This window comes from Enoplosus armatus, chromosome 7 (genome assembly GCF_043641665.1).
Source record: "Enoplosus armatus isolate fEnoArm2 chromosome 7, fEnoArm2.hap1, whole genome shotgun sequence".
Classification (NCBI taxonomy): domain Eukaryota; kingdom Metazoa; phylum Chordata; class Actinopteri; order Centrarchiformes; family Enoplosidae; genus Enoplosus; species Enoplosus armatus.
Window position 1 is genome coordinate 12,900,001 of NC_092186.1, and position 18,972 is coordinate 12,918,972.

Genomic DNA, 18,972 nt, shown 5'->3' on the forward strand with positions numbered 1-18,972 from the left:
ATATGCTAACACTGATTCTTATAATATCCTGTTTATGGTGTGTTAACCTGGCAGTGTTCTTCATTGTAGTATAAAGAAAGTATAAGCTATTGCTGAACCGTTAACACAACTTCAATGATATCCTGATTAATATTAATTTCAGTGACTCATTGTGGAGGTCAGGACCCAACATGTTGCAGGGCGACTGAAGAGCTGCTGGTTTAAGTAAGAATCCTGGCTACCAAGCATTCTGCTATATAAAAGGTGTATTATTTGGCTTTCTCAGTTGCTCACTGGTCATTTTTAGGCTTTTAACTCATGCTGTTATCATCCTAAATGCCTTAAAATTAGTAACCAGCTAGAGGTTCGCCATCAGCTCAAGGACACACTGATACCTTTCAGTAATGGGATGCTCCCTCTCACTACTAGGCCACCTTTCTGCCCGTGAGCCTGTTAAATTGTTATAGAGGATATTTTACAAAATATACTCAACATTGAAAGGTAAAGGAATTTCAACTCTGGGCCATTTACATTATAATTAAAATGACTCACATTTTTTTCCAGGTACTTACAGGTCTGAGGCTTTATTCATGATCAAAAGTGTCAATGTTTGACAGGCAGATTCCACAGACTAAATAGTTAATTCAAGGTAAAAATGTGTAAAAGAACAAAAGGAGAACTTTGCTTTGCTTGCAACATGGATGAAGAGTATTTGTTACACTTATAGAACAATAACATAAACATGGGAATATGTAAGAGAGATCAATATGATGAGAATTATAGGACACTAGTGCTTACAGATTACAACCTAAATGAGACAAAATTATGTTGAAAATGTCAAGCAGAAATAAGAAGTTACAGGTTCTGTATGTGGACTTGAAGGGTTGAAGAGTACAGGGGTAAAATGTTAGTAAAGTAACTTTGACCTTCAAAACCAAGTTTGGCGTGAAGCTTAGTTCTTATACCTTCTCCTGTTACAGAAGGCTTCTTCAACGTTCTGCATTTGCTGCTTATGAAACATTTCTTACTTGAATTGATCTTGAGATTTTGGACACTTAATACAGTTGTCGAAGAATTAACAAAATGCTATAAGGGCAAATAATGAAGCTCATTAAAAGACTATTAGTCATTAAGAGAAAGAAGTGTGGTCCCTTTAATATTTAGCATCCATCTTCCTGGTATTTTTTCTCTGCTTTTCTTTTTTTCCTTTTCTGTTTCTCCCCTTTTAATTCTATCTATTAATTCGATTTTTATGATACTTGTGCATTGAACTTTCGAAACACTCCTGTGCGATCGTTTGTAGCTCTCTCTGTGAATATGTGGTATATACACCTAAGTAGCATACTTTTTCCTATTTGTGAACTGGATGTTGGGTTTTTGTGAGTTTAACTAAAAAGCAAAAACTAAAAGTATTTGAAACATAAGCATTCTGCTCTTATCCTCCAGTACTATGAAGTTTGTTTGTGTCCTAACCACCTAGAAGGCTAGCATCGGATAGCAAGAACTATTATAGAAATTCAATAGTGACCCAGCTTTCAACTACACAGGCCCCTCCAGGTTCTTGCTGTTTAATCTCTCATTAAGCACACTCGCTGCCCAGGAGCCTTGTTGCCGAGCATCCTGCTGTATCAGGCTACTAAAATGCAAACAAATATGCAACAAATCCAAGAACACCAAGAATTTCTCCTGCAAACCTAAATTGGAGTTACAAATCAATGTGTAACCTTACACAAAAAGCCCAACTTATTTGAAGGATTTTAACCTTTCAGTCCACAGTATTTCAATCAGCTACCACGCAGGCTTGACTTAGACAGGCTGCTGCTTGGTTCCTTGGGATATCGATTTCTAAATAAATCAGGGAGACATTTATAGACACCTAAAAGTGGTAATGGTTGTATATGTATAATCATAATGAATTAACAACACTGAGTCATCCAAATTGGAGTCAAAAAGAGGATTTTCCTGTTTCCAGTGATATGATTGTGCAGCGACTGTTGAGTAGGTGAATAAAAGAATGATGCAACATTAGCTGAGGCCATGTGTGTTTCATGCACTGCTGTTCCTTTTCCAGGTAAAATTAAGACACTAAAATATGGTGTTTATTTCTGATAGGAAGTGGATATGTTGTGTGTATGTACAGCAGCAGTGTAAGGATGAACCCTCGCAGTCATCTTTTTGTGATGCATTGTCAGGTCCCAACCCAGTCATTTAGAAACGATTATCTAGGCTGTTATTGAAATGCTTCCACAGTAGTTTCCCTGCTGGCCCCAAGGGTCTACTGGGGGACACTACTGGCAAAGAAACAACGGACCCTACTGCTAAAATCACCCATTACCTCTGAAACTGTGAAGATGTACAGTATATGAGCACATGTCAAAACACACATTTCATCGAAAGATAGAAGAAAGAGATGTTACCATTTATAGCACCAAGGTGATTTCAGTTGGCAAGGCCAGCGAGTAAAATAGTGTGCATCATATCTGTACATACAAACTGTAGGCTGTTTACTGCCTAACATCATTCAGTGACTCTTTCCCTGCCATCAAAATACCCCACAGTCAAAACTCTTCTTATGGATAGCACTGGACAGCTATGTTCAATTGCCATAATAAACACATTTACTTCCATAAGTTTATTGGTATTTAGTAATCAAAAAAGCCTGTTTGATATGCCTTCTGCTATAGCTGCACAACTAACTGTGTATAACATAACAATTTCAGTTTCCTCAAGAATTAAAGGCCCTGCTCACAGACGTAGGTAGTTTTAATTACTCCTCTAGTCAGGTGGGTGGAGCTACATTGGGAATTAAGTGATGTCACATAACTTTATCTGCCAATAAGACTGATAATACAGTAAGTTGCCCCGCCCCAACAGGTAGAACATAACTAACTGGAGAGTGAGGGAGATTTGTACACACATCAGGCAACAAGAGTGCTGTAGAAACTGCAAGCGGGAAATATTTTATCTCATCTAGAAGGCCCACTGTACTTGAAAACAGCGAAGTCATGTTTGAACTGCAATACAAATCTCTGTCCTTAAAAATAAGACAAATAATCAGGTTTCAGTAACTAGAATCACAGTATGCAGCGAGCTAATAAAGATCAACTCTGTCTTTATCGACAAACCCCTAAAATTAGAGGTCTTCATGTGAAACTGAGTCGGGCCGACGGGGTCCAAATTATGTTCAGTCTGATCAGATCTGGGTAGGATGCTGTTGTGATGCTGCAAGATCTGAGTCAGTATGTCTAATTCCTGAGTGGATCAGCTCCTGACCATTTGTTGTTTTGGTGTGTTCAAGTCAACCCCATTTTGGATCAGGTCTATCCTCTGGTCCCTTTTCGTCAAGTTTGTTCAAGGTTACATTTATGCACATCAAGTTCAGGTAAATCAATTTTGGACCTGTGAAGGCTTCTACCTGACATGCACCAAATAAAAAGCATGATGATCATAGAGAAGAATGTTTAGCTGTTGTTTAGTACTGCTGTGGTTGTCATCTTACCACCACTGAGCAGTCGTGGGCTCTGTGCTTTGCTTCACGGCCCTTTGAAGTTAGCTGTTGATGGAAGGAAAGGCATATATCTCATTCACTTCCTGCCTTCCATATTTTCCCATTTTCCCAGGCTGCACTCTGGCCACAAGCTCTTGCTGGACAGAAGCCTAACAAAACTTCTATTCTTCTTCACCTCCCGCCATCATCCTGTTATCCTGCCGCTAGAATCAGCTGTCAATACAAAACCTGCTTCAATCCTTTCACCACACACCTTACAACAACACATACAGCACTACATCATATCGGTAAGCTGCCCTGTGCCAACCACTGTGAGCCCACAGTATATGACTGAATTACAAAGTCACTGAATATACATGTTGTGCGTCTGCACATAGCGGGGGACACAGGCAATAACTATCCAGGCCCCAGAAGTGCTATATCAATGAATATAGAACAACCACAGAGAGCAGTGTAAAGTCCTTATAGCCTCCCTTGCTCCTCTAGGGGATACAGCTAGTATATATATGATATGATATGATAATGGAAGTGAACCAAGTGAGATAATGTGACGGCATGTGCGTGCATGAGCGTGCGTTTCAATGTATCCATACAGCTTAGAGGAGGGGGGAGATGTTATCTTTTCTGTGCCTTCATATAGTTGCGATGCAATCATCTGAGAAAGAGAGAGGCAGATAGAAGAAGAGAAGGAGGGAGAGAAATAGAGAGGAAATGAGGGAGATCAAGATAGTGAAAGAGAGGGGAAGGGAGGGGGGTGAAGATAGAGAGCAAGTGCAAAATTTAAAGAGCGAAAGAGAGAGGGAGATGGAGGGGGGGGGCAAAAGAGGCTAAAAGGAAGGCAAGGGGATGGCTGTTACAGCTCAATTAATGCCGGGACATGAGATGGCCCTGCCACTGATAATGACAGAGCGAGCACTAGAGAAAGAGACAGAGAGGGGAGAGAAGCAATAGTAGTGATCTCGACAGGATGTTAGGAGGAAGCTGGAGGGGGGAGAAAGAGGAGGAGGAGGAGGAGGAGGAGAGGAAATAAGAGCAGATACTGTTAAATCTATTCATGATTCATTATTTCTCACTGCGGCTCAAAGCTCCCCTCCCTCCCTTGATGTCTCTCTCTCTCCCTATCTCCGTCTTTCTCTGACTGCCCTCCCCCTTTCTTTCCTTTTCCCTCCACTGCTTTTCTTTTCTTGGCTCTAATTTTCATCTCCATCTCTTCTCTCCCCCCCTCATCTGTTCTGTGAGGTCTTTATCTGTCTCTTCTAAGGCTCCCTCCTTCCTGTTTACCCTCTCCTCTTTCATCCGTTCAATTAATCTCTATCCCCTCTTTTCCTTCCTCTGACACTTTTTTCCAACATTGGCTCTCCCCTCCATCTCTCACTTTTTTCACCGTTTCTCCATCTCCCTCACTCTCTTAACTGCCTGTTTCTCTACCCTGCTCTCTCTTTTTCTTGTCTTTTTCTTGTCTTCTTCTTCTCTCTTATATCTTCAAAGTCTCATTTATCTAAATTATCTTACTCTTTTCAAACTATCCCAACCCACTTTTCCATCTCCTCTCCCTTTGTAACCCCCTCTCCTCTACAACCTCTCTCTTTGTGCTTTATCCTCGTCCACCCTCCTTATGTTATCTCTTTTTACTATCAGTCTCTTTTTGATATCCTCTTTTAAAACAGTTCCTTCATTTTATATTCTATCACACTCTCTCCCCCCCTTCCTCCTTCTTTTTACTCTATTTCTGTCAATTTCCGCTTCCCTGTTTCCTTTTCTATCTGTGATACTGTATGTTCTCTTTTACTATCTGCCTCATAGTTCTCTCTCTGGCTCTCCCACCACCTCTCCTGTTCTACCTTTTTACCAGCTCTCTTGTTTTTCTCTCTGAATCACTTTTTTCCACATATGCTCTTTTTCATCCCCGCTGCTCAAACATATACTTTTGTTTCTATCTTTTCTCTCTCATATTCCCCCTGCTAACTCTTGAACTCAGAGCCTCGTTCACTGGTTCCTGACACCAGGCCTCTCCGTCTTCATTTATTTCTCTCTTTTCTACTTTTTGTCTCCCTCTGTCATCTTCCCCACCTATCCTCCTCTTCCCCCTCCTCCTCTTCCTCCTCTGTCCACCTCTCAGAGGTGCAGCCAGCACCGCAGTCTATTTCTTCTTTTTGGCAACAGGAGCTGACAGTCCAGTACTGCCTGGCTTTGTTGCTAGCCATCTCTTTCTCTTCCCCTCTCTTCCTCTCCCTCTTTCTTTATCTTTGTCTACACTGTTGGGTAATAGATTGTCTTCTTCTAATTAAAGTACAACTTTCACAGCATTTTGCTTGGTGGTTTAGGTCAACGAAATCTAAAAATGGATTGAACTTTAGTAGCGTATTAAAATTTTGGTCATTGTGACCAAAATGGTAAATTTTAAACTATCTGAAGCTCCTAATTACATTTTTCAGAAATAAATTGCATTTACTGAATTAGTGCTTCATTTGTTTTAAGTATCATTACTTGAATCTTAAATTTCCCTGCTGGGGAACAATTAAGTGCCATTTTATGTTAATTGTTAACTTACATTATGAACAGTGAAGATAAATGACTACAGGTGAAAACCTAATCACCATTTTTACAAAATACAGTAGCACTACTACTTTCACATTAATTTGAAATACAGTAAGAGAAATTAATTAATATATACTGTAGTTCAACTTCTTTCAGTATGAAATGACTGGTAGCTTATAAAACTTAGTTTTCCAATACTCTGTCCTTTTTGGTCTCTTTATTCTTGTATCTCTCTCATTTTGTCTGTGTGTCTCTCTCCCCCTCTTTCTGATTATTGCTCTGTCAACAGCTGTGTCTGCTGTGAATGAGTAAAACATCACTTTTTTACTAGCGGAACAATTCCAACAAGTCCAGCTGAGGTTTCCTGCTTTCGAATGTGGTTCACGTCTTTGGTCCATGAGACCAGAGCTGAATTTGGATTTTGGAAGAATTTTTGCAGAATAAAACATGAAGGGCTGAAGGGAACAATTTCAAACAATTTCAGTTTCAAACACAACATTTTAAACAAGTTCAATTTGAATCAGAAAGAAATGAACATGAAGGCAATCTGGAGCTATAAGGGTTATGATGACATGTTCCCGACACAGACTTCTGCATATCTTGTTCTCTTTTAAAATGAAACATTACCTTACATCAAGGTGCGACAAGCTACGTGTTAGATAATCTTTTCCAGATACAATGGTTAGTATTCATCTTGAATCATGCATAGTATAGCATGCTGCCAGTTCTCGGATACACATTGAAGAATCTCGCCTGTACCTACAGATTCTGCCTCAGATATTACAATCATAATTATTTGCTTTTCCAGTTATTTTGCTAACATAAAGCTGATTAGGATTTTAAGATGATTTATTTTTATTTGATGTCCTGAGTACGACCTATTCTTCTCTTATAATCCTGAAAGCTGACATAAAACTGGGATCCAGGCTGATTTATACAGCAGCAATGGAATTCCAGCGAGGTGATATATAGCGGCATATACGGTTTTGTGTGGTTTCAACATGTTAGTTTGGAGCTGTCACAGCAAAAGTGTTTGGACAGACTCTTTATCTCCATTGTAAATAAATACTTAGGTACATATGCAGCTTTCAACCAATAACAGCAACTTAGAGGAGCACAAACAAACAAAAGTTTACTACAAAATAGGAAAAAGAGGCTTGCGAAAAGAGCTGTGAAAACTACTACATTCATGTTTCTCTGTGAATTAAGGTAACAGGCTCCAGCGTTTGAACAGAATGGCATTTTTGACAGCAGCTTCACCTGGAACACAACACATTACTTTGAACAAACGATCTGGAGTGGGATTTAATATGTCTGACCGACTCTTAAACTCATCCCGAACTTCAACCATCGGATATAATATCAACAAGTACAGGAGTCTGGAGTAAGTATGTACACCGCACTGCAAGTATTTGGACAGAAACCCACTGCTTGATGTCTCTGTGCTATAATTACCTTGCTCGTGAAATGACACAATGATTATGGGGTTAAAGTCCAGAGGCTTTCATTTGAAGATCGTTTCAAACAATGAGCTGCTTTCTAAATGCATATGCCGGGCATGCTGGGAGTTCATTGTTTTCCACCGCAGAGAGAGAGAGAGAGAGCGAGAGAGAGAGAGTTAGCATGACAGATACATAGATTAAGTGAGAGGGGATGACACAGGCAGTCACCTTAAAGGAAGATGCCATTCAACTGGATAATGATTCTGTCTATCTGCATGGAGGCCTGTCAACACAGAGGAACAGATCTCATGTCTGCTTTCTGACTGTCTGCCTTTTTGTCTGTCTGTCTGGACATTTATCTGACAATCTGTCTGTCTGCAATTTGACTGTCTTTCTTTCCTGCAGTGTGACCCAGACAGCAAATTAGCAGCAAGTGTGGGGACTGACGAGCAGTCGCCAGCTCCTGCGAGCACATACTGCTCATCAGGCACATGTCTTCATTCAAGAACACAGTGAGGATAAAATGCAAGTGATACACAATGTACACTGACCTTCTTTTATCGGCATCTACCTGGTGTTTGGTCTTTACATTGTTTGGAAGAACCAGTGGGTGATTTCACACACCAGGCCCCACTATCCCATGCAGTAGATAACAGCTAAGCCTCGTCGACATCTAGTGTCTAGGTAGCCCGAGTCTGTCACTACCACTTATGTAAAACATACATTTGCCATTGCTATGGTTACCGTCTGTACCAGCCAGTTGTATTGTATGTAGTATTAGTATTCCCTAATTCTCACATCAGGATTCTCACAATTTCTTCTCTCACCTGCAGCAGCCATCTCTTGTTTTGCTTGATAATAACCGAGGAAGAGACTGTCCACACAAATAAACATTTAGTCAACAGGGATGTACAATAATTAATTATGCAAGAAATACACTCTGCTGCTTTCCTGCAACAGTACTTTATATTCCATACGGAGGCATGGAGAGGTAAACTAGAGTGTTGTGCAGTGACCCTTACTAAACTAATAAAATCAGCCATCCATTGCTCAGTGTTGAAACCACTTGTTGCTCTTGCTGACTCACTATTAGTAAACCAAATAAAAGAAAAGGGAAAAAAGTCCTTCTTTGCCAAAAAATATTAATTACTTTGCCCTGCTTCTGGTCTGACCTTTTTACTAGTTAGTCACTCCTTTTTTTGCCTGCATCATCTCACACAGAAATTTAAGCTGCCAACATATATTGAGTGACCAAAAAAATAGAAAAACTTGTATGATGTGACATAGTAGACCCAACGCTATGGTACATTTTGTACTGGATAGCATTGTATTGAAGGTGTTTCTAATAATTTGTCAACCTCTTTTACATATCTGGATGTCACTTTGTGTAAATACAAAATATAAAAGAGAACAGAAACAAGAAAATATAGTAAAAATCCACCCACACAAAATGATACACTGGCATACGATGTTTGTGTGTAAAATAACACGTTCACCTCCTCCCGCCTACTCAATAAATAAAACTTCTACACAGAAACCAGTGAGTATAGTATATAAAAAAACAAAAACTAGTACAGTCTTTCTTACCTGTTTGTGCATCTCAATGTTGAGACCGTAGGACATTTCATAGTACTGTGGAGACAAACACAGATGACAGACCTTCATTAGCATTTCATACACAGCACACATTAACATTCAGTCTTACACAATATCTCCCATTGAACATATGTTGCTCAGAGTAGCTGCATATGCTGCTGTTTGTCAGTGTGGTTTTAATAAAAGCAAGAAAGGGAGAGTGAAAAGATGGGAAAGAAAGAGAGCGTGTGTGTGTGTATAGTATAACAAGTTTGTGTGTTTCTGTGTATAGATAATGAGGTATTTATGTCTCTGTGTGAGTTATGTGCGATCACTGTCTCAGCATGTGTGTGTTTGTGTGAGGGGGTTTTACAGTTTGACTATTTGTGTCTATGCACAGCTGCCAAATGAACATGACTGTGCGCCATGTTGGGTTCCTGCCTATGTGTTTGTGTGTATGCATGGGTGTTTGTGCACCTATGAAGACCTATGTATGGTGGCTATCAGAATAATGAGACTCCGTGGATGCTTGCTAAGGCCACTGTGCACTGTGTGCCTGTACCTGTCTGTACAACCTGTGTGTGTTTGTTAAGTGTGTGTCTACAGTACGAGTCTACAACTGTATTATTGTAGGCCCCATTTATACCTGGTACAAATGACCTGTATCTGGAGTTTTTATCCAGGCAAGGAAAAACACATGTTAATGAAAGATGTACATGCAGGACACGTTGCAATCCGAATGCCATCAAAAACGCCAGACCACATCTGGAGGTGGTCTCATTGTGATCAGAGCTCAGATAGGTATAAATGCAATCTGTACAGATTGACCACATTCCTGAAGGATAGGTTCACAAGGGTTAGTTGATTAATCAATTAGTCGATAAACAACAAACAACATTTTTAAAGAGTAACTTAACACCCCCTGAAAAATCTCAAATTGAACTTTTCTCCTTGCTGCAGTGATGACTGCAGGACACTGTGACATCACTACTGGGTGTGTTTCTGTCAGAGGTGAAACAGGCTTGAAACTTTTGAGCATAGTGTTATAAGTTACTGTTAAAGCAAAAATGATAAAAGTTCACTGGTTGTCCAATGACAATATTTGCTAGTTTTCTTCTTTGGTAGTTTTAATGAATATGTTTGGATTGGATTCCAACTGTTGGTTGGACAAAACAAGCAATCTGAACAAGTCAACACGGGCTTGAGGAAATTGTGATGGGCATTTACAGATTACTATCTGACATTTTACGACCCAAATGATTAATTGATTAATTGAGAAAATAATCAACAGACAAATTAAAAATGAAAATAATCATTAGTCGCAGCACTAATCCAGATAATGTATCCAGATCATATGATCAATAACACATTTCTATGCCAAGAATGGATATCTGAATGTGTGTGTGTGTGTGTGTGTGTGCTGGCTAAATACCTTGTGTTACCACCTCTGCACGTGTGTGAGTGCTTGCTAAATGTGTTGTTCTCCCCCCGTGTGCGTTTCTGTGTGTGTGTGTGTGTGTGTACATCAGTAATGTGCTGTAATGGTGTTGGTGGCGAGCGGCACACAGACAGCGAGGATCCGTCATGGTGACAAAGGCAGCCTCTGCCACCGGATGAGCAACGCTCTGACTGATGAGAGCAAGACACCACTCTCTCTCTCTCTCTCTTGTCCTCTCTGTATTCTCTTGCTCATTTTCTCTCTTCTCTCTCTCCATTTATTGCCCATTCTCTTCCATTCAGTCCCTCCCTCTCACTCCTATCTCTATCTTTCAGAGGCTGTCAGTCCGTCTTTTCTATCACCCCTCCTTCTCTCTCTGTTATTCCTCTCCTTCTTTTTCTAGCTGTCAGATGTTCTTTCGCTCTCCTTTTCAGTATATCTCTCTATTTCCTGTCTGATTTTACTCTCTTGCTGTCTTTGTCTGTGTGTCTCTATCCATGTATGTACCTCTCTACCTAAATTCAAATTTACTTTATTGGCATGAACATAATTAAGTACAGCACTGCCACATCACACTGTGCAAGGTTTTGTAAGGTTTCCGCATTACTACACCATACAAGACTACATACAAAATATAGCAAACATCATGTACAATGACATTACTATACTACATAGATTACTATAATGAAAGAAAAACAAATGTAGATGCAGATTAATAATTATATATAAAAATATATATATGATTATAAATTGTTTTACAGTTGAATATAAAAGAAAAAAAGGATCAGCTAAAAATCAAAAACAGGAGGCAGATTTTGAAGGAGTTGAAGGAGTCTATCTATGCTTTACTTTATGCAGTTCCTCTGTTGTCACCCTCTTGTCCCATCTCTCCTTCGTCACCTTCTTCCTCCTGTGCATTCTCTCTCGTTGTTTCCTGTCAACACCTTTTCAGTCTTTCTTGGCAATTATCCTTTTCTTTCTTTTTTTGCACCTTCTTTCCCTCTCCTCTCCCATTACTCTCTTTCTCTTTTATCTCCCCTTTTTATCTCATTTTTATCTATCTGCTGTATCATTTTCGTCTCTGTCCTTTACACTCCCTCATTCTTTCTCCTTTTAGTCATTTCTATCAATCATCTTTCTCCTTTATGTTCTCTTTCTATTTCATGCTCTCTCTCTCTCTCTATTGCCATTTTCTGCTTGGCTCGCTCGCTTTGTATATTTGCTCTCTCTCTTCCTTGTTGAGTGCTATATCTATATTTTCTCCTTTCTCCCCCTCACCTCCGCTGTGTATTTTGTTCTTCTTTCTTTCTATTTCTCTCATGGATAGACAGCAAAAAGTATTTTCATGCACACAAAAACATATGCAATCATTGCTTGGAATCTCTTTCACATGTAAAAATATACCCATACTTCAGACAAGTATGTACACACCTGAAAACACACACACACACAAATATACTTCAGCTAGCTCTTTGTGTTTCCATGTCTGCCTCTCCTCCAACCCTCTCGACATGAAAGATATGTGACATCTCTCTTTGTTCTTCCTCTCTCCCTCCATCTCTCATCAGCCTCTCTCCTCACCTCTCCATCATTACACCTCACCTCGGCCCTCCCCATCTTTTTAACTCAATTCCTGTCCGTCTCTCCTTATTAATCCTCCCTCCATCTCTCCACCTCGCTTGTCATTACTCTCCGTTTCCCTTTTTCACTCGCTCCTCTTTCATTCTCTCCTCTCCAACATCCTCTTTTCATTTAGTATCTCGCTTTTTTCCCACTACACTAACTGCTGAGTGCCTCAACCAGGGCCCTAGTATCTGAATACAACCTTGTAAGTAACAACACAACTCACTTCAGCAGGCAGCCTCAGCGAGAGCTCTCGACTCTGGACTGACTATATGTAACCAGCACGGCATTATGGAAAGGAGTGCAATAAAGGTATGATGGGAAGGCAGCTCTGAAAAGCCAGAGTGAAAGCAAATAGGTTTGGGTTAGAGACAGTAAAAGTTAAGGAACCTTGATGCATTTTTGAGAGTCAGTGGGCTCAATGGAATCTATCAAGTTTCATTGAGAATGTTTAATTAGAAATGGTATTAACGTTGATGCATTCCACAGTTGAAGTATGAAGTTATGAAGTTTTTCAGGTTCATGAACATCCAAGGTAAGAGAAAAGCTACAACCAATGGTATATCAAATTCTTAAGATATTACATGCAAATGTTTTACACAGTATGTCCTGCTGGCAGTGGTGGAATGTACCCAGGTACAATTACTCAGGTGCTAATTTTTTGGTACTTCTGGTACTTTATTCGAGTACTGCCATATTGTGCTACTTTCTTCTACAGTTACATTTCAGAGGGAACTATTGTACTTTTTACTCCACTATTTGACAGCTATAGCTATAAACATATGAGTTTATAAAATACGATACATTAAACAACCCAGCAGTACATAACTCTCATCGGGGTCACTCTGCATAATGAGTGCTAGTGAAAGCACTTCTGTACTTTTTCTGCCCATCGGGGGTTAGAAAAGACATCTGTGACAACACAGAATGTATCACCGATCACTTTTCCACCTTTTGGACAATATACAAGTGCAAGCAAAACTTTGCAAGTCATCCTCCAAGCAGCAGGAGGTTATTCACAGCGTTATGTACTAATGCCCTTCATTGTACTGCCACTAGAGAGCTGCAGCACTAATATCAAATAGTGATAGTTCATTGGTCCATGCAGGATCATTTCCTCTTTGCTCGCTTCTTCACAGTGAGGTCAGATTGAGAACAGTGTCACTTTCAGGACAGCTCAAAGCGGTTTAGAAGGTTGTTCATTTTCCAGGACTTTAATCTGAATCATCCAGTCTAAAGACAAAACAGTGATTCTCAAACAGAAAGCAGCGTTAGCATCTCAGGACTCCAAACACCAACAGGTGACAAGAAGCTACGAGCTGAATGGGCAACACAATTCAATTCCACCATTAATTGGTCCAGTCAGGGTTTCCTTTGAAGAGGCAGAAAGGAGAAGACTAAGTGACTGAAATGTAGAAACAGTTGTCCTGTGGGTGTAGGCTAGACAGCAGTGAAGTGACTATTGTACCGTTTGTGCAGTCTGTACAGCACCCTTGTGACAACGCTCTATGGGAGTCTCGTCTGGACTGTAGTGTAGTAACAACTGTGCTTTGTAGTCGGTGAATGTGTGTAGTACAGCACGCGGTTACAACTCGTCACAGACAATTTACGTTTAATCTTACAGTCTTTGTCCATAGACCTAAATATAAAAAATATATGTGTGTCATTCAGACTACAGTAGTAACAGGTGTACTATGACTGTGGTCTAGACTGCAGCATAGTAATAACCACACTGCATTAGCAGTTGAAATTGCAGTGGTACAGTATGTGTTTTGTCTGCTGTAGTCAGTTTTTAATAGGTTCATCCTCTCTTAACTGCCTGCCCACCCCCCAACCTCCAATTACCCCCCCCCCCCCCCCCATGGCCGCCGTTGTGCCTTATATAATCCCTCTGTTGTGTCACTGCATTCTCATTCAGCACTCTGTGTAAGATCTCTTGTCTACGTGGGTTGTGTGTATGTGTGTGTAGCAGATTGCAAGGCGCATGTGGTGGATGTGTGTGTGTGTGTGTGTGTGTGTGTGCTAAGCCTGGCAGAGGGGCACTAAGCCAACTGGCTGACGTCGCTTACCAAGAACACCCAGCACTGCCCACCAAGGGAGCAGGGAAAGAGAGCAGTGTGTGTGTGTGTGTGACTACTATGTGTATTTATATTACTATTTTTTGAAAGTAGACTGAAATGTGAAGAATGCAATGTTAATGTCAAATAGGAATGATTTATCAGGAATGATATGTGATCATACATCTGATCGTACATGTGCATCCATGTGAACAGTGAATATTTCCAGGCTACACTATACCAGACAACTGACAAAATATTTCAGCTACCTTATGATGAGGAAACATCATGATATAGACATTGTTGTGATTGGTTGCCAAAATGTCTATCCACTACATGTCTTATCAAATTATGTGACTGTTCGACCAAAATCTGTTCAAAATCATAATTCCAAACCAGAAAATTATCCATTAGTATCAAGAGATTTCATTTTATCCTTACTGACAAACCTGCATGAACACAAATATATAATTTACTGAACTGGGTAAGTTAGATGCCAGAGTAAATTTCTCCATAAAAGAATATTCTATCAATAGTCTATGATGAAGAGGTAATTTATCTGTTTAAATATTGAAATTAAAATATATTTATTATGGTAAGTGTAGATTGAGTTCCTCTTGAATTGAATCTTCAGCAAAACAGAAACATATAAAAAGGGTCTTCAAGCTTCAGCATTTTTTTTTCTTTAAACCAGAAAACATTTTTGTCATTATTGCAAAGCCTTTAGGTTTTATGTACTTTTTAAAACTTTGACAGACTTATATGTGCAACTCTATTTGCAAGAGAAGCTTTTGCGTAATTGAGGGGAATAAAATTTTAAATTGTTTTCAATTTCCGGTGTAAACTTATAAATATGAAAAAAACACATGCACACACATTGTGAGATGCGCAGCAGAGTCTCCATCTAACACACACTGCCATTATCGTCGCTCCAGTTTTTGCCTGCTTTTTGGCTCGTTATGTCAGTTCAGCAGGCGGCTTGCTTTCGATAAATGAGGCTGCAGTGTAATTCTTGTTTATCCGATCGCACTGTTACGTTCCACTCTTCTGAACATACCCCGTATCTAACGTCTATCTAATAACATACACGTTGCACTGTCATCATCTGGGCAAGATGGACAAAAAGCATTTCTGCGTTTCTCTCAATGAGCTGCGCTCTCTCTCTCTCTCTCTCTCTCTCTTTCTGTTTCTTTCTTCCATCACTCTTGTGTTTCCCTCCTCTTTCCACTCTTTCATTCTTCAGGGAGTGTTTGCTCTTTCATTACCCCCTCCCTCCCTCCACCCTCATGGTGTTGAGAGAGTGTCAGACGACGGTGCCAGACTCTCTCTCTCCCTCTATCTCTTCAATGCATTCTGCGAATAAGGCTGGCAGACTTTAAAAATGAGCTTTAGGAAGTGGGTCTAATCCAAGGTGATTTATCTAAATGGGACATTCGTGTGTGTGTAAATCTATACACGTGCATGTGTGTTGTTTGTATTCATACAGTATGTGTGTGTGCTGCTTACATGTGTGTGCAAGCAGCTTGTGTTTACTCCTGCATGTATTATTTGTGTGTGTGTGTGTGTGTGTGTGTGTGTGTGTGTGTGTGTGTGTGTGTGTGTGTGTGTGTGTGTGTGTGGATGCGTGTAAAATCCTTAACAAAAGCATTGTTCATCGGTGTCTCTCGGGTGAGCTTGTCTCTTTCATCTGCCCGCCCACACACACACACACACACACACACACACACACACACACACACACATACCACTGATGTTAAAACATTTATTAGCACGCTGCGCTAACCCACATCAGAGGTTAGGTTAGCAGGCTCTGACTTCTCCATTGTGTCCTGTCAGCGGGTGACGACTAAATCAGTCACGGCAGACATTCAGCCTCACTGCAGCTTCTCTTGCAGCCAGTTTCATCAGAGGGAGAGCCAGAACAACAACTGGATAGCACTGACCTTGAATTTCAGGGGGTTTATATCTATTATATCTATAAACACGTGTGTACAGTATGTACCGCAAGGGAGACCCCGTCCATCTTTATGAACACTCCCATCCTGTTTGCTTCTCCTGCTCCAGACAGTTCAGACAGGTTTAAGACTCTTAAAACAGACTCAATCCTTCCCTACATCTGGCCCCGATTAAAATCCCCTAGCCAACTCCCACTATGGGATGGCAACAAGCAACGTTTGGCTCAGAGAGGAGCAACCCCTATTCACATTCTGCCCTCTTCCTTCCTGCTATCTTACATCAGTCTCATTTCTCCGTCTCTTTCTCCCATCCGTGGCTTTTCTCTTCATCTTCTTCTCTGTCTATTCAACCCCTCCTCCATCTCCTTTGCTCTATCATACTCACACACAAAAGTGCACCCTTTTTGTCTTTGCCGTGTTTCTTCTCCATTTCTTTTCTCCCTCTTTGCCAATGTCCTTGTTCTGTTTTTTTCCTTTTTCTGCACTCCCTGCCAATGCCCTTGTGCCCTCTCTCTCTCTCATATTTCTCTTTCATCTCTGTCTGTTTTGCTCTCTCTCTCTCTCTCTCTCTCTCTCTCTCTATCTATCTATCTCACTGTCCCCATCTCTCTCTTCACTTCCCTTATTACTTATATTCTCTCTATTTTTTCCTCTCTCCTTGCCTCTCTCTAACCCCCCCACCTCCTCCTCCCTTCCCCCTTTCTCAAGCAGTCTGTGACTGTAATGTTGCTGAAGAGAACACAGTGTGTCAGCCTGAATCAGACAGATGAGCTGGGAGCAGAGTAAGAGGCTGAGAGCACCGCATTAATCCACACATACACACACACACACTTCATCTCTGCCTGAGGGGCTGTACTGAACGGACGCCGCACATTGATACACACACACACACACGCACGCACACACATATACCGCAAACACACACACTCACAATGTTCCATAAAATGACCGCATGGCAGGCATGAGACAAAACACTGGGGCCATGATACAGTCCTGATACAGGCTTCAAGAAAATATAATTAGACAAAATGTAAAAACACTACTGACAGCACTTTTATGGAATGTATGATGTAATATAAAAATCAAAGCAATATAATAGCGATATAAAGCATTTAACAAAATATTTGAGAATATTTGCTACTGTGTTTACTTTTCGACCAGTGACACATTGTTCTTTATGAACGTGAGAATGTTTAAACTACAGAAATTAGAGAACTTTTGTAACGTTAAGTCATAATATTAATGTTTAACTACCAACTTAAATGTATGTATTAATAAACTGCAACACCTTCTGCAGGACACTTAAAGTAAAAGTCTTCCTAGCAAAGAGAACTGATTAAGACAATTATCGTGAAGCAACAGCAGGAAGTGTAACGTTAAAGTCACTAGTGGCAGCTTAGCTTAGGTTAGTTTTCAACCAAAGTAAGCCTGTTAGTCTTTACACCTTCTTGGATCGGTTTTACACAGTGAACCTGCAGGTTCTTATCATGCACGTTGCAAGAATTTTACTGTGGCATTACTGTCCACTAGAGGTGTCACTTTTCAAAAAATCAAAAATGAAAAACAACACGTATGCCATTCCAATGAATTTGAACGCAACCCACGTCTCAGATTTGTTTAGGGATTTGAAATGAAACAAAATGGCCTTTTATTCAGATTATCAGGCTACTAACATGTGACTTCTAATCAAGTTGTGTGCGTGTGCACTTTAAAGTATGTGTTTTCAGGTGTGTACACTCTTTATTTGAAAGTTTGAATTTCAAATAAAGAGTAACAGCCTCACTGCTCAGCAACACACAGACTTAACAGGAGTGAAAATGTGGTCATATGCAATTCAATATGACATCATTATCTTGTATCATGAAATTTGATGAAAAATATTTTGTGTCTTGCCAGCAGCATGACCGTTCATTAACATCAGACCCCTGCAGCGCCTCTGCACCTCACTTCAACACACACATACACACAGTGTTGGAGAGGACACCTCATGCGATTCCCAACTGTGAGCTGTCACCCTCCAGTAGACATGTCTTTTTTATACTTTATATTAAAGGATCTGGGCTGTCCACTCCCCCCATAAGAGTTTTGTCTTGTGTTTGACAGTAGAAATGAGAGGAAGGCTGCAGAACTGGGAAAAAAAAGTTTCTGAAGACATTTAATCCTTCAAAGAAAAAAAATGGAGAAAACCAGGGCAGCAACTGAACTACATCATACAGTGTATTTGCCTGTAAAAGCTGATGTCATAAGGCTATCATCAAGGTTTTCCCATTTTAGGCCAGAAAGTCTTAAAACAGTCCACTTCATCTAGGCAGCGAGGAAAGGAAGGAGAGAAAGGAGAGATTGACACAAAGGTCTTTTTGGATTCAAATGTTGACTTTTGGGTTTTTATGATGCAAGGCAACTATTTTATCTCCTCTTCTTTCACATTCCACTCAGCCTCTTGCTTGTGTATCTGCTCGTTGCAAGATTCAACCTCAGGACAGCAGGGGTGAACACAGCTCTCCAGGCGGGAGACTCGCTTGCACTTTGCGTAAGCATGTGACCGACACATCTACGCCCCCTGATTAGCCAGGGCTACAATGCAACCTTATTTAAAAATACACAGTGGAATTCCAGGAGAGCAGTGAAATCTGAGAGCCATGAATTATAAATACAACAGGAGGAGAAAAGCAAGACGCCCACAGACAGTCTCAATGTGTGTGACTTGATGTTTGTGTGTTTGCAGCTACCGCTAAAGTTACACATTGCCAAAGCCTCTCAACGCATACAAAGAAATGAGGCAGTCTGGTAGAGCAGCCAATATAAAACATATACTCCATCCAAAAAGAGATACAGAGAGTGGGGTCTGCCAAACGTA

General features: G+C 40.4%; 1 protein-coding gene across 1 annotated transcript in view; it reads right to left on the reverse strand.

The window, feature by feature from the left end:
* Positions 1-18,972, reverse strand: part of tle2b (TLE family member 2, transcriptional corepressor b) — a 70,118-nt gene that overhangs the window by 33,931 nt on the left and 17,215 nt on the right. The window contains exon 4 of the mRNA XM_070908952.1: positions 9,055-9,099. Within this exon, the coding sequence (XP_070765053.1) occupies positions 9,055-9,099 (45 nt within the window). The remainder of the gene's footprint in view (positions 1-9,054; positions 9,100-18,972) is intronic.